The 16,454-nt window shown below is 39.0% G+C and overlaps 2 protein-coding genes across 2 annotated transcripts in view; one reads left to right on the plus strand and one right to left on the minus strand.

Annotated features, from left to right (window-relative positions):
* The window catches only part of LOC106087260 (dynein assembly factor with WDR repeat domains 1), a 99,082-nt gene that overhangs the window by 22,761 nt on the left and 59,867 nt on the right, over positions 1-16,454 (plus strand). The window lies entirely within an intron of this gene.
* On the minus strand, positions 10,857-11,807 carry LOC106087262 (chymotrypsin-2). Its single transcript, XM_013252248.2, has one exon. It carries the CDS (start codon positions 11,805-11,807, stop codon positions 10,857-10,859), a length of 951 nt encoding a protein of 316 aa, XP_013107702.1.

Here is a 16,454-nt window from a genome sequence, read left to right on the forward strand (position 1 = left end):
TCCTGGGAACCCACCACCATGGATTCTGCTAAAAATTTATACAAACAAAATTTAGTTGAAAGGCATAACTTTGTCCTACATACCAAACTTTTGCCGGTTTATGTGGGAGTTATATCAATTTATATATCTCAGAGATCTGGCGTTTCTGAAAATTAGGGTAAGGGGAGGGTCCGCCCCCTTCAGATATCAAAAAATGTAGTACCCTATTTTCACCACGGGGTCATTATGCACCATATGTGAAAATTTCAAGAAAATCGGTTCAAACCTTTCTGAGTCTATAAGGAACACACAAACATACAAACAAACAAACACAAAATGATTTTTATATACAAGAATAAGATTTGACCGTACTAGCCACGGTTGTTGGAAATCATAACAGAACATTAATGCAAAATTTTAGCCAAATCGGACTAAAATTGCGGTTTGTAAGGACTCAAGAAAACAAATCAAGAGATCGGTTAATATGGGAGCTAAATCAGGTTATAGACCGATTCGAACCGTGCTTGACACGATTATTGGCAGTGATAACGGAACACCACATGCAAAATTTCATCCAAATCGGAGAATAAATGCGTCTTATAAGGGTTCAAGAAGTTATATGGAAAGCTCGCTTTATATGGGAGCTATATCAGGTTATATTCCGATTTAAACCGTACTTGGCACAGTTGTTGGAAGTCAAAATAGAACACTATATGCAAAATTTCAGCCAAATGGGACAAAAATTGCGGCTTGTAATGTCTCAAGAAGTCAAATCGAGTGATCGGTTTATATGGGAGCTATATCAGGTTATGTTCCGATTTAAACTGTACTTGGAAAATTTGTTGGAGGTCAAAATAGAACACTATGTACAAAATTTCAGCCAAATGGGACAAAATTGCGGCTTTATTTCTTGCCGTGCGGAATTCCTCATGAAGTTCAGGCGTTTTAAAACGTTGTCAACTGGAATATGATAGGTCCCTGTTACGAATAAAAGTGTCCGATTTCTTCATCTTAGTCCGAATGGGGACTGTTCCATCATAGATACGTCCAATGTTATCTTGAAGAGAGATTTATTTTTTATCAGCAAATATAAGATCATATATCCCAATCCAAAAGACTTCCTGAATCCTTTCATCTAAGGGAAAATAGTCAATTTTTTTTAAGTCGCGGTACGTAAACTTCTCCACTGTCTTTGACACAGTGAAATTGTAAGCCAGATATATCAAATCATGTCTTGAGAAACAAGGGACAGAGATTTGGTCATAGACCGAAATGTTTGAAATATTATTCACAAAGAACATATCCAAAAGGGTATTAACAGTTGACGAAAAATGAGTGGGGTTTCTATAGGGTTGCCCAAAAAGTAATTGCGGATTTTTTAAAAGTAAATGCATTTTTAATAAAACTTAGAATGAACTTTAATCAAATATACTTTTTTACACTTTTTTTCTAAAGCAAGCTAAAAGTAACAGCTGATAACTGACAGAAGAAAGAATGCAATTACAGAGTCACAAGCTGTGAAAAAAATTGTCAACTATGTTATATCCTAATGTTTTGGTCTTTAAGAAGTTATGAATATGAATCAAAAATGCATCCAATCAAGATTTTTTTTTCAAGTTAGATAAAAGCTCCATCCCACTAATGCCTAAAGTTGTCTCAATCTCGCGATAGGTCGCATGACGATCTGGAACAACAACTGATTTTGGACGACCGTCTTCGTCTTCATCTTGAATTGAACTACGACCTCGGTTGAATTCACCATACCATCGATAAACACTGGCCCTTGATTGAGCTTCATCGTCAAAAATTTAATAAAGTTCCTCGATGCACTGTTCAGTTAATCCACGTCGAAAGTTGTTAAATATAATCGGACGAAAATGTTCACGATTTAATTTCGTTTTTTTGGGCAAGATGAACCTTTTAAGTTACTGTAGCTTTACGATAGAGCTGTCAGTTGGCAGATTGCAATACAAGGATTGTCCAATCACGATATGTAAAACTCAACCCTCGTATACATCAAAGGGTCTAACTCTCTTTCTTCTGAGTGTTACAAACAAATGCACTAAGTTATGAATTCCTGTACAACAGTAGTGGAGTAGGGTAAAACTAGCTGAAGCGGGTTCCTTCCGCTCCGCCGTCTTTCAATATCTAATACCTTTCATGTCATTCCCATATTTTGCTGTGAGCTGGTCGCCCCATTTACCCTACCCAGGATTTGAATACTTAATTTTCGCTTTAAGGTTACTATAAAAGTGAAAAAAAAAATCGGCTTGAACCGCCATCTCCCGAAAACTGACATTTTTGAATATTTTATCAATTTTTTTTTATCTCTACTATAATATTCATTGTTTTCTTATATATCTTATATTTCTATAGAAATAAAATTCTAAGAGTTATCAACTGTTGCAACGTTATCGTGACATATGTGCATGTATTTCTTTTCATTAATTTTCACTTCTGTTCCACTTTTCATCTTTACATATTGGAAATAACAAAGACATTGCAATTGTGTTTTTCATTCGAGAGCAATTTGTTAGTCGTCTGCCCAAGTTCCTGTCTTCTGACAAATGTGTGGTATCTTAACCTCAGTCAAGGACATATATTTTATGCTCGAAAGCACTTCAATGACTTTATTCTAAAAAATCCCTACACTGAAAGCGATTTAAACTGGAATCAAAATGAAAATGGTTATCCTTAATTTTTTAGCCTGTTAGGTTAGGTTGAAGTGCCAGTCTGCCAACAGACTCACACGTTTTCGCCCATTGTGATACCACAGGAACAGAAGAAGGAAAATGCCTTCTAATTTCTACAGTTGAACCATTCAGATCGCTTTAAATAGCCCAGTAACTTGCGAATGTTCACATCCGCTAAATCAGACAGATTCTCATGGAATGAGAACCTAAAGTGGAACTCCTTCTTACTGCTAGTGCGGAACACACACACAGAAGGTGTTCTATAGTCTCTTCTTCCTCGATGTCCCTACAGCTTCTGCAAAAGTCGTTGCTGGCAATTTTCAGTCTGTCAGCATGTTTTCCGATTAGACAGTGACCTGTCATGACGGGCACAATAATTAAAACGTCTGTTCTAGCCAATGACAGCAAAGCAGTAGACCTCTTCAAGTCTAGATGAGGCCACATAGTTTTGGAATGCTTACAGCCCTCTCTTTGCGACCATCTGTTCTAGCCAATGACAGCAAAGCAGTAGACCTCTTCAAGTCTAGATGAGGCCACATAGTTTTGGAATGCTTACAGCCCTCTCTTTGCGACCATCTACCATTCGTTGCCCTTCGGGCCTGGTCTTGAAAATGTGTAGCTTACATGTCGCTAGAGGCATACCCAGAGATTCCAGTGTCCCTGGAATGTGTAAGGTAGTTCCTAGTCTCGCAAGCTCATCTGCTTTAGAATTCCCTGGGATATATCTGTGGCTCGGCAACCAGAACAGGTGAACTGTTCAGCCATCTCTTTGAGATATCTCCGACAGTCGAGGGCGGTTTTTGTGTTCAGAAATACGCCCTCCAGGGATTCAATGCCTGCCTGGCTGTCTGAGAAGATATTTAAGCCAATCGTCGTAATGACATTATATCTTAGCCATTCCACCACTTCCTTAATTGCAAGGACCTCTGCTTAATACACACAGCAATGGTCGGGTAACCTCTTCGATATGATCAGTTCTAGATCTTTAGAGTACAACCCAAAGCCGGATGGTTCCAAACTGAACGACCAGGTGTTCAGTTTGGAACCATCCGTATAGAAGTCTATGTAACTTCTGTTACCAGGGATATCGTAGTTCCAATCGGTTCTAACAGGAATATTGGTACAGTAATTTTTATCAAAAAGCGACTCAGGTAAGGTGTAATCCACACTGCCTGCAACATCGGATATTGAATCAAGTATAACATTGTGTCCGTGCCCCCCACATGACCAATAAGAAAGCTCCCTTAACCTCGAGGTAGTGGTTGCTGCAATTTGGGTAACCACAATGTCCAGAGGCATAAGATGTAGCATTTAATTCAGTACATCAGATGGTGTCGTCCTCAGTGCGGCTGTGATGCACAAACAAGCCATCCTTTGGATCCGGTTAAGTATTGAGCAGTAGGTGGATTTTTGAAATGCCGTCCACCAGACCACAACACCATATAGCATAATAGATCTGACAACTGCAGTATATACCCAATGCATGACACGCGGTCTAAATCCCCAACTTTTGACAATGGCTCTCTTGCAGGTGTATAGGGCAAGAGTGGCCTTTCTGGCCCTTTCCAAAATGTTGGATTTGAAGTTCAGTTTCCTGTCCAACAAAACACCCAGGTATTTTGCGCTTTCTGTAAATGGAACATTCTCTCCACCCAAGGAGATAGGTTCCACTGTAGGCATCTTGTATCTCCTGCTGAAAAGAACTACTTCTGTCTTGCACGGATTTATACCCATGCCACTTTCGGTAGCCCACTTTGCTGCTGCCCGTAGAGCTTCCTGAAGCAATTGCCACGTCATCAGCATACGCGACAACTTTTACGCCTTTTTCATCCAGAGACAATAATATATTGTTAATGGCTATATTCCACAGTAGAGCAGACAGTACACCTCCTTGAGGAGTTACTCTGCTGACCCATCTTTTTAGATCCACAGATTCCAAGCTTGCTGTAATGCATCTTTTAGCATGTAAGTTATATAGATTCGGATCATTTCCTTGTTGCAGCAAAGATTCGCACCCGTTTGAAAATGGCGAGGAAAGTACGATCTGACACTGCACGGAAGCTGGACATTGAAAAGCTGCAAACACAACAAATGGCAGCGGCATACTCCACTCGACTGACCCAACTGCTTGACGAAAGCACTCCTTGTTCCGATCATATAATGATCGTAGTGGCAAAACTATTGCCCACTCCATGAAAAACGCCGCGAAATCCGTACTTGGGTACCTGAAGCCTCCTCCCTCGGTGCAGGCACATGCAGAGACAAAGAAGGAAATCTGATAACTGACACAGATAACATCCTAAGGATATGGAAAGAACATTTTACCCAACTGCTAGTGTCCGACGTTGGCGGCGAAGAGGATACCGCAGAACCAATCCCTGATGATGGTATAGAATGTTAACCTCCTAGTCAGAATGAGGTCCAAGTAGCAGTGACCCGACTAAAGAACAACAAGGCAGCAGGAGCCGACGGGTTACCCACTGAACTATTTTAGACCGGAGGCGACACGCTGATGAGGCGTATGCATTAGGTTATCTGCGCAATCTGGCTAGAAGAACGCATACCCGATGATTGGAACCTCAGCATACTATGGAATGTGCCAACTACGGAGGAATAAGTCTCCTTCCCATTGCATACAAGATACTCTCGAGCTACTTGTGTGAAAGATTAAAACCTAAAGTCAATGAGATAATTTGGCCTTATCAATGCGTCTTTAGACCTGGTAAATCCACCCTAGACCAGATATTCACACTGTGCCAAATCCTGGAAAAGACCCGAGTAGGACAAATCAACACCTACCATCTCTTTGTTGACTACAAAGCCGCCTTCGATACTCCTTTACGTTCAAAGGTATTTTAAGCCATGTCTGTGTTTAGTATCCCTGCAAAATTAATAAGACTCTGCAGGATGACACTTGCAGATACGCCTTCCTCAGTAAGAATAGGAAAGAATCTCTCCGAACCATCTAATACCAAACGAGGTTTCAGACAAGGAGACAGCCTATCGTGTGATCTATTTAATATCCTGCTGGTGAAGATTATACGAGATGCAGATGTGAATAGATATGGCACACAAGAGAACACATGCTACTCGCCTATGCCGACGACATCGATATCATATGTCGTTCACCGGAAGTAGTAACTGCAGCCTTTGAAAGAATCGAAAGAGAGTCAGTGAAAATGGGTCTGGCAGTAAATGGAGATAAGACGAAATGGATGGTCTCAACTCCCAAAAAGCCTTGCACAACCGAGCAGATAAAGAAAATTGAAAAAGTTGGGAATCACAACTTTGAGACGGTCAGTAATTTCATCTACCTCGGCACCGCGTTAACCGAAATAAATGACACTAGTTTTGTGATTAAGCGAAGAATAATACTGGCAAACAGATGCTACTTTGGACAAAGTAAGCAGTTTAGAAACAAGGCCACCTCTCGACAGACGAAGATTACACTATACAAGACACTGAAACTGCCTATGCTGTTATATTGTTCTGAAGCTTATGAGGCAGTGATTGGAGTACTTTAGAGAAAGATTCTTCGTAAAATATATGGACCAGTTTGCGTTAATGAAAAATATAGGCGACGTATGAACCAGGAGCTGTATGAGCTTTATGACGACGATAGCATAGTTACACGCATCAAAATACAATGGCTGCGTTGACTAGGTCATGTTTTCAGAATGTATGAAAAAGCTCCAGCAGTGAAGTCTTTTGAAGACAAACACGGTGGTACACGCAAACCGGGAAGACCAAAAGCGCGATGGAAAGATCAAGTTCTGGGAGACACCTCGAAACTTGGTGTCAGAGATTTTAGAGTGAGCGCACAAGGTCGAGGCGCTTGAAACGCTAATCTACGTTCGGCTAATGGAACCAATATTCTGTCATAGCTAATTAAAGTAAAGTAAAGTAAGTAGGTTATTAATAAACTTTCTTACGTTAGAATTGATGCCTAGAAACTCCAACTCCTTCATGATTGACGTCGGTTTTACATTATTGAAAGAACCTTCACCATGACAGCGAGAGAACCCTCAATGTAGCCGACTAGGCCGTGTAGGGCTGTTTCAGTGGATTTGCCATTACTATATGCATGCTGCTGCCGCGACAGGCGATCTCCAGGTATCTTTGTCCCAAGATATGTTTCTATTAACCTCTCAAGAGTCTTCAGCATAAAGGATGACAGACTAATAGGGCGAAAATCTTTTGCCTTCGTGTGATTTGTAGGAGTTTCCTGCTTTCGGAATGAAAATGAACTTCGTGTCCCTCCATCCCACAGGTATATATTGTTAGCCTATTAGGATGAGTATAATTTTTTTTCATGTTTTAACTTCTCTTTCAAGGTGAGCTTAATGATCGAAAACTTTTTTATGAAATGCAAAAATGAAAGCTATAGAAGATGTACCACTCCACTTAAACAATTTACACAGCTTTTCATACCAAATGGTTTATGATTCCCCTACTAACAATAATGATAATGCAAAATATTTTTTTCCAGTGTATACAGTTGTATCTTAATTTTTTTTCTTGGTTTATTTTGCTATGCAGACAATATGAAAATTTGCGTTCTCAATTGAAAGAGGAATGGAAATTTCATTTGATTTGCAAACAAACTAAGATTCTACAATATTTGCATTATTTAAATTTTGTAGTCAGTAGGGGAAAGGAAGCAAAAGAAAATTGAGAAAACCATTTCTAAAGGAATTAAAATTGAACAAAATACAAAAGAGAGAAAGATTTTAGAAAAACAAAAGCATTTTTTACCACTTCATTTCCATCACTTGTCTTTGACAGACTAGCTGAAAGCGTGCAACAGAAGCATACCATTCTCATCCATTCATCATCCATTGGCAGCAGTTCGCGATAATATTGTGCAATGCTTTGATAACAGCAATTTTATAGTAAACATTGACTGAATATTAAAGTGACTTAAAAGCTAAATGAGCATTAAGTTCGTCGGAATAGGCTTTAAAGTTTTGAATTTAAATACAGGACTTGAGGAAAATAAATTAAAAAATATATATTATAGATTTAGTTATATTTTTAGGGAACGGGAAATTCAAGCGATGAATCTTCTATTTCGCAGTAATGCTGCTCTGACTGTCGACCATGTAAGGAAACATCGGAACACCTTCAACTGTAAGTCCGTACACCAATTCAGACCACACTGAATACAGAAGTTGGAGGTCACGAGAGAAGTCAGAGCAAATTTTCAGCTCAATCTGATAGGAATTGCGCCCCCCAAAAGGATCATAAAAAAAAAATTTTTTGTGCGATCTTTACTCGTTTAAAATTAAGAGTGCTTTTGACACACAGACGGACGTACGGACATAACTAGATTAACTTAAAACAAGTAAAAAGGCTTTAAGTTCGGCCGGGTCGAACTTTGGATACCCACCACCTCGGGTATATATCTTAACCACCTTTCGTCATAATCCGGCGAAAAATACATAAATTATGCCCCCCTAGCAGCTTTATCGAAATATGATCCGATTTAAAACAAATTGAACATGGACATTGCACGGTCTAATAAATACAAGTCTTTGTTAATTTTGTAGAACAAAATATTGGTCTTTTTGGTAGCCATATATAAATATAGCTCAATCGGAACCATATACGACACGGATGTCGAAAAGCCTAACATAAGTCACAGTGAGGCTAAGACTTTAAATCGAGAGATCGGTCTATATAAGTGAGCCTTTTATAGGCCCAAATCTAAAATCGACAGATCGGTCTATATGACAGCTATATCCAGATCTTAACCGATCTGAACCAAATTGCAGAATTATATCAAGGGGCTTAACTTAACTCACTGTCCAAAATTTCGGCAACATCGGATAATAAATGCGCCTTTTATGGGCCCAAACCCCTAAATCGAGAGATTGGTCTATATGGCAGCTATATCCAAATCTGGATCGATCTGGGCCAAATTGACGAAATATGTCGAAGGGCCTAACACAACTCACTGTCCCAAATTTCAGCAAAATCGGATGATAAATATGGCTTTTATTGGCCTAAGACCCTAAATCGGCGGATCGGTCTATATGGGGCCTATATCAAGAGAAAAAAAGAGTCTGTTCAAAGTTTTAGCACAATATCTCTATTTTTAAAGACTGTAGCGTGATTTAAACAGACAGACGCCCAGAGGGGCGGCTTAATAAATAGAAGAAACACTTTAAACCCTTCAGGAGTCAAAAGGAAGCCACTGAAAATAATACATCATACCCGGAGGAAAAGTCAAAAGAAAATTCAGCCTAAGCCGGATAAATATTGATGCACTTGGGATTTACAAAACATGGTGGCCCAAATTGTGGTGAATACTATTCTCAAAAACCAAAAAATTTATTTTCTCTCAATTTTATTCAGAGTCGAAAAAATAACTATGGTTCGCATGTGTAAAGTTCTTTGCCCGGTACCTCGTCATAAGTAAACAAAGGATAATGGATATGAATTGATATGCTATTGGAGCTATATAAGGTTATGGACCGACTCGGACCATACTTGGTTTAGATGTTAGAGACCATAGAAGAACTCATTGTGCAATATTTCAACCAAATAGGATAAGATTTGCGCCCTCGGAAATTCGACGGAAATATTATCAAACAATTCATGTTTATTTTTGTGTTTTTCTTGTACCTGTCAGCCAATTGTCTGTTGCTTTAATGCTTTTTGCCATAGGACAAAACCATCTACTCTCGACCGAACTGCTCAACATACTGACTGCTCTTTGCTCAGTCAAAAAAAGTAAAAAATATTGCATGTGAGAATATGTCTATACCAGTGAAGAGCACACAATTGCTATTATTTGCAAGCCCATGGGCTTGCTTGTGATTATGTTCTTGTGTGCGTACAAAGTAATGTGAAAGAATGTGAGTATTTTTTCCTATCTCTTGTTTATAGTCTTGAATACAGTAGAACTTCTATATAACGTATAGGTTGGCGACCGACGAAATACTACGTTGTATAGAAACTTCGTTAAAAAGAAACTGATCAAAATTAGGTTTAATTTGACCTACATAAGTGCAAACAAGTAAAAGCTGCTAAGTGGGACAGTGAGTTGTGTTAGGCCCTTCGACATCCTTCTTCAATTTGGCCCAGATCGTACCAGATTTGGATATAGCTGTCATATAGACAGATCCGCCGATCTAGGGTGTATGGCCCATAAAATCCACATATGTTGTCCGATGTTGCCGAAATTTGGGACAGTGAGTTAAGTTAATCCCCTCGATACACCTCTGCAATATGGCACAGATCGAACTAGATTTGGATATAGCTGTCATATAGACCGATCTCTCGATTTAAGGTTTTGTGGCCATAAAAGGCGCATTTATTGTCCGATGTCGCCGAAATTCGGGACAGTGAGTTGTGTTAGGCTCTTCGACACTCTTCTTTAATCTGGCTCAGATCGGTCCAGATTTTGATATAGCTGTCATATTAACCGATATCTCGATTTAAGGTTTTGGGGCCATAAAAGGCGAATTTATTGTCCGATTTCGCCGACATTTGGGACAGTGAGGTCTGTTAGGCTTTTCGACATTTTTCTGAAACTTGGCCCCAATCGTTCCAGACTTGAATATAGCTGGCATATAGACCGATATCTCGATTTAAAGTCTTGGCCCCATAAAATTCGGCTGGCTTCTCGACAGCCGTTTCGTATATTGTTTAAATCAGTTTATTTTTTGATATAGCTACCAAAAAGGCCAATATTTTGTTATACACAATGCAACAATGACGTGTACTTATTAGTATTTGGTCCAAATCGGAACATATTTCGATTTAGCTACTATGGGGCATAAGGTATGCATTTTTCACCGGATTTTGACGAAATTGGTTTACATATATAAACGAGGTGGTGATTATCCAAAGTTCGGCCCGGCTGAACTTAACACCTTTTACATGTCGTGTGACGTTTATAGTGAGTGGGGTCATATTTGTCGTGCCTATCCTCATCAACTTGGTCTTTTTTTGTGCATTTTTTTAAGTTGTGTAAATCGGACTTCCGTTCTAGCCAACGACAAAAAAACTATAGCCCTCTTCAATTTCAAATGAATTTTAATTTATTTTTATTTAATTACATTCTTATAAAACCTTTTAAAATAATTATTAGTATTGGGCCTGATCGCTGAAACCCATCTATTTAATGTTTAGTCACTTAAAAATAATTTCATTTAAATAATGTCTCTCTTAAAACACCTATGGAGCTTTTTCAGTGGTTGCTTTTTCGGTAGTTACTTTTTCGGTGGTTTCTTTCTCCCCCTCCTTCTCAGGCTCTGTAACCGGTTCCTTTTCCTCAGTCGTCTCTTCTTCATTATCCCTTTGACATCCCCTTAAGGTGGTGCGAATGAAATCATAGTAGTAGGAAACCTTGGCATGGGCATCTGGGAATCCCTTGGCACAAGGACGGCCCCAATTGACCAAAGCCACCAACTTGCCATTATGCACCAAAGGTCCACCACTATCACCATGACAAGCGCCCTTGCCCTTGTCATTAAATGTACACAAATGACCAATGTCGACCCAAGTGCTGTTGTCATGGGCAGCTCGGCACTCGTTAAAGGGAACATACTTTACCGTTAGAGTCTGCAACATTTGAGGAACTTCACCACCCAACGACAAAGTACCCCAGCCGGTAAGTACCAGTTCATCACCGTCCTTCAGGGGTTCATTATTGTATTCCACAGCCTTGGTATGATTGTCAAACTCAATGCTGCTATTTAAATGGATCAAGGCAATGTCATTGGCATAGGCAGGATTATTGTAGCTGCAATGCATAACTATACGATCGGCGTAGTAATAATTCCCAGTATTATTTTTGAGATTTTGGGCTCCAGTAAGTATTTTGAGTTTTTCCGGTTTGGCCCCAGCCACACAATGGGATGCCGTTATAACCCAATTCTTGTCAATGATGGCTCCTCCACAGAAATGCCTATTCTTTAGACTTTGCAGTGATATTTGGTAGGGTGCAAAATCGTCTGGTGCCTCCTCGCCTCCCACTATCCGATTGCTGGTAAATTGTGGAGGATACAGAATTTCAAGATCATCTCGTGTTTCTATAATCGAAGCTTGGCTGTATTGACAAATTATCACCGTTAGCGAAATTAAAACTAAAAACTTTCCGTTTTCTTGCGAGCGCCAGAGGTTCATGTTTTATCCGTTCGATGGCTGAATGTTGAATGAGATCTCAGTTGTCTTAAGGGCCCACTATTTATATAAGGTGGCTGGCAAAGCCCATGCTCCAAGGGTTCCCACAGGCGTAGCTTCTTTATGGGTTCTAAGCCATCCCAACTAAATGCATGGAATTTTTTATTTAAACATTCCAAACACGTATTAAAGTTGCTGATATCCATTTGGCTCTAGAGTTTATTGGTTTAGCACACACTGATATGGGGCATTGTGCGAATGCGTTGGGTTGAGTTTGCGCAGTTGGTACTCCAGTGGTCTGCATTCATTATTGGCTGTCTCTATTTTTAAGCTATGCTTTGCCACAGACAATGTGTCACCTTAATTGTAGTTTTATTATCAACTGCTTTGGAAATTATTCACCCGCATTTTATTCAAACTCACTGCTGTTACTTTATGTATGCAGATAATGTCTCAAAAGGCTGCTTATTTTGCTAACGTTTTTTTACCAATAATATTGCAATTCGACATTTTACTTAAAGTTGGTACCAATTTCCTGACGAATGTAAATATATTTCAAAAAATCTCTGATCATTGCATTCGTCTCGAAAGAAAAACAAATGAACAAATTTTAAAATTAAATGATCTTTGCCCCAACAGGCAAAAAAAGACTTAAACAAGTTTTAAGGCATTAAGTTCGGCCGGGCCGAACTTTGGATACCCACCACCTCGGGTATATATGTAAGCCACCTTTCGTCAAAATCCGGTGAAAAATGCATACCATATAGCAGCTATATCGAAATATGTTCCGAATTGGACCAAACACTAACTAATATTGGTCTTTTTAGTAGCTATATCTAAAAATAAACCGATCTGAACCATATACGACACGGATGTCGAAAAGCCTAACATAAGACACTGTGTCAAATTTCAGTGAAATCGGAATATAAATGCGCCTTTTATGGGGTCAAGACTTTAAATCGACGGATTGGTCTATATGGCAGCTATTGTATATTCAAATCTGGACCGATTTGGGCCAAGTTGCTGAAAAATTTCGAAGAGCCTAACACAACTCATTGTGCCAAATTTCGGCGACATCGGATTGTAAATACGTCTTTTATGGGCCCAAAACCTTAAATCGAGAGATCGGTCTATATGGTAGCTATATTCAAATCTGGACCGATCTGACCCAAATTGAAGAAGGACGTCGAAGCACCTAACACAACACAACCGATCTAGGCCAAATTGACGAAAAGGGCCTAACACAACTCACTGTCCCAAATTTCGGCGACATCGGACAATAAATTAATCTTTTATGGGTCCAAAACCTAAAATCGAGAGATGGGTTTATATAGCAGCTATATCCAAATCTGGACCGATCTGTGCCATATTGCAGAAGTATGTCTAGGGGTTTAACTTAACTCACTGTCCCAAATTTCAGCAAAATCCGATAATAAATGTGGCTTTTATGGGAATAAGACCCTAAATCGGCGGATTGGTCTATATGGCAGCTATATATAAATCTGGACCGATCTGGGCCACATTGACGAAGGATGCCTAAGGGCCTTACACAACTCACTGTCTTGAATTTTGGAAAAATCGGACAATAAAAGCGCTTTTTATGGGCGCAAGACCTTACATCGAGAGAACGGTTTATATGGCAGCTATATCCAAATCTGAACCGATCAGAGCCAAGATGAAGAAGGATGTCGAAGGACCTAACGCAACCCATTGTCCCAAATTTCCTCAAAATCGGATAAAAAATGTGGCTTTTATGGGCCTAAGACCATAAATCGGCGGATCGGTCTATATGATAGCTATATCCAAATGGGCCCAAAACACCCCCCAAAGGGTAAACATTTTTCGACCATGCTAATATGTAGCTCAAGTGAAAGGTATTTGAGATTAGAAAACGAATTTGATAACCAAACTTGGGGCCATGCGTTTCGGGAACGCCTCATCCTGTAAACTGCCCTCAAAACCAATGGCAATATGGGGTTTTAATAAATGGGATTTGAGAGAAGAGCACGATGCTGATATTTTTCAGAGCCAAGTGTCTGGGGGACCACCCCACCCCCGAAACACCCCTAACTGAGACATCATGACAATATCAGGCTGAAATAAAGTATTTTAAGAACGGAGTACACCTTACATCCAAACTTGAATTAGAACAATAAATGAGGTAATCATATGGGATTCAGATAAAGGCACTTATAGGACACTTTTCAGGCGATATACTATTGGGTTGCCCAAAAAGTAATTGCGGATTTTTTAAAAGAAAATAAATGCATTTTTAATAAAACTTAGAATGAACTTTAATCAAATATACTTTTTTTACACTTTTTTTTAAAGCAAGCTAAAAGTAACAGCTGATAACTGACAGAAGAAAGAATGCAATTACAGAGTCACAAGCTGTGAAAAAATTTGTCAACGCCGACTATATGAAAAATCCGCAATTACTTTTTGGGCAACCCAATATTTTCGTAGCATGGTATTTCAGCAGAAGCTCTTTAATTGTCGAAAATAAATATTCCAAGGAAAATTTTGTTCCATATGAAGTAATTGAAGGCACAGCGGAGTGGGCCCGGTCCATCTAGTCGAATAATAAATCTGACTTTTATGGGCCTAAGACCCTAAATCGGCGGATCGGTCTATATGGGGGACCTACACTAATAAGAAGTATTCGTACAAAATTTCAAGCGGCTAGCTTTACTCCTTCGAAAGTTTGCGAGCTTTCGACAGACAGATGGACGGACATGGCTAGATCGACTTAAAATGACATGACGATCAAGAATATATATACTTTATGGGGTCTCAGAGGAATAGTTTTGAGGAGTTACAAACAGAATGACGAAATTAGTATACCCCCATCCTAGGGTGAAGGGTATAATAATCCATGTTTTGAACTTTCCCTTATGCTTTAGTTACTCTTTACTGGGCAAAGAACTCGCTAAATGAGACCCATGGTGTAGGATATACCAGATTCGGTCCAACCGAACTTTTTACTTGTATTAATAAAGGGTGATTTTTTTGAGGTTAGGATTTTCATGCATTAGTATTTGACAGATCACGTGGGATTTCAGACATGGTGTCAAAGAGAAAGATGCTCAGTATGCTTTGACATTTCATCATGAATAGACTTACTAACGAGCAACGCTTGCAAATCATTGAATTTTATTACCAAAATCAGTGTTCGGTTCGAAATGTGTTCATTCACCGTTCAGCGATGAGGCTCATTTCTGGTTGAATGGCTACGTAAATAAGCAAAATTGCCGCATTTGGAGTGAAGAGCAACCAGAAGCCGTTCAAGAACTGCCCATGCATCCCGAAAAATGCACTGTTTGGTGTGGTTTGTACGCTGGTGGAATCATTGGACCGTATTTTTTCAAAGATGCTGTTGGACGCAACGTTACGGTGAATGAACACATTTCGAACCGAACACTGATTTTGGTAATAAAATTCAATGATTTGCAAGCGTTGCTCGTTAGTAAGTCTATTCATGATGAAATGTCAAAGCATACTGAGCATCTTTCTCTTTGACACCATGTCTGAAATGCCACGTGATCTGTCAAATACTAATGCATGAAAATCCTAACCTCAAAAAAATCACCCTTTATATTTTCCATTTCCTATTCTAAAATGGATTTACTCAACTATTACCCAACCAATGGTTTCTATTAATAAACATATGCAAAAATTACTACTGTTCTGAGAAAAGCCATTATAAAATCCAATGGGGTTCATTAGTGGCTTCCCATATTTGAGTGTGTGAGTAGCAATTGCAACAGATTACAGAGCAGCACTGGGGGCTAATTATGCACTTTCGTTCGAAAATAAATATTTTGCATAACCACAAATCCTTGGTTAGTTAATGACACATACTACGTTGTTGGGAGATATTAAACGGATATTCATTAAAAATTTTATTATGAACAGCCACAGCAAAAGCCAATACAAAAAGTGAAAGTAAACAATCAAATGTAAATCTCTTTAAATTTGATTTAAATTCAATTTAGAATAAATTGAAAAATTAGTTAAGGTAGAGATTTTGCATTTTAAATTGGTTATGCAGAATGATTGAATTGGAAATGTAGGGTTGCCTATCCTGCGGCTGGGCAACTATTTGTGAGGCATCCTATAAAGTTTGTCGCAAGGGTGACTTGCGTGTAATGGATGTTTCGCAAAAGTTTTACATCCTTCACCGTGGACCAATTTCTTAATAAGTAATTAAACGAATTGCCTTAAAATCATTCAATTTGAAGCGCACCGATTTTCTGCCATTCATCTTCAACTTTTAAGTTTCGAGATGTCTCTCTTCACTTGGTCGGAGTTTCGAGTTTTAGGTGTAATTCTTTTCCGATTTGTCCGAAATTTTTAATGATTTCTGCTCTTACCTCCAACATTCAAGCCAAGTGTGACCTGAATCGATCGATAACCTGATCTAGCTTTCATATAAACCTTTCCCCGGATTTGATTTTTCGAGACCCTAGAAGCATCAATCGAGAGATATATGAGAGCAATATCAGGTTATGGATCGATTCAGGCCACACTAGGCATGTTTTATTGGAGGCAATAACAGAAATTACCTCGCAAAATTTCGGTAAAATCGAATAAAAATTGCGTCATTTAGGTGCTCAAGAAATGTAATCGGAAGATCATTTTATATGGAAG

This window comes from Stomoxys calcitrans, chromosome 2, assembly GCF_963082655.1.
Source record: "Stomoxys calcitrans chromosome 2, idStoCalc2.1, whole genome shotgun sequence".
Classification (NCBI taxonomy): Eukaryota; Metazoa; Arthropoda; class Insecta; order Diptera; family Muscidae; genus Stomoxys; species Stomoxys calcitrans.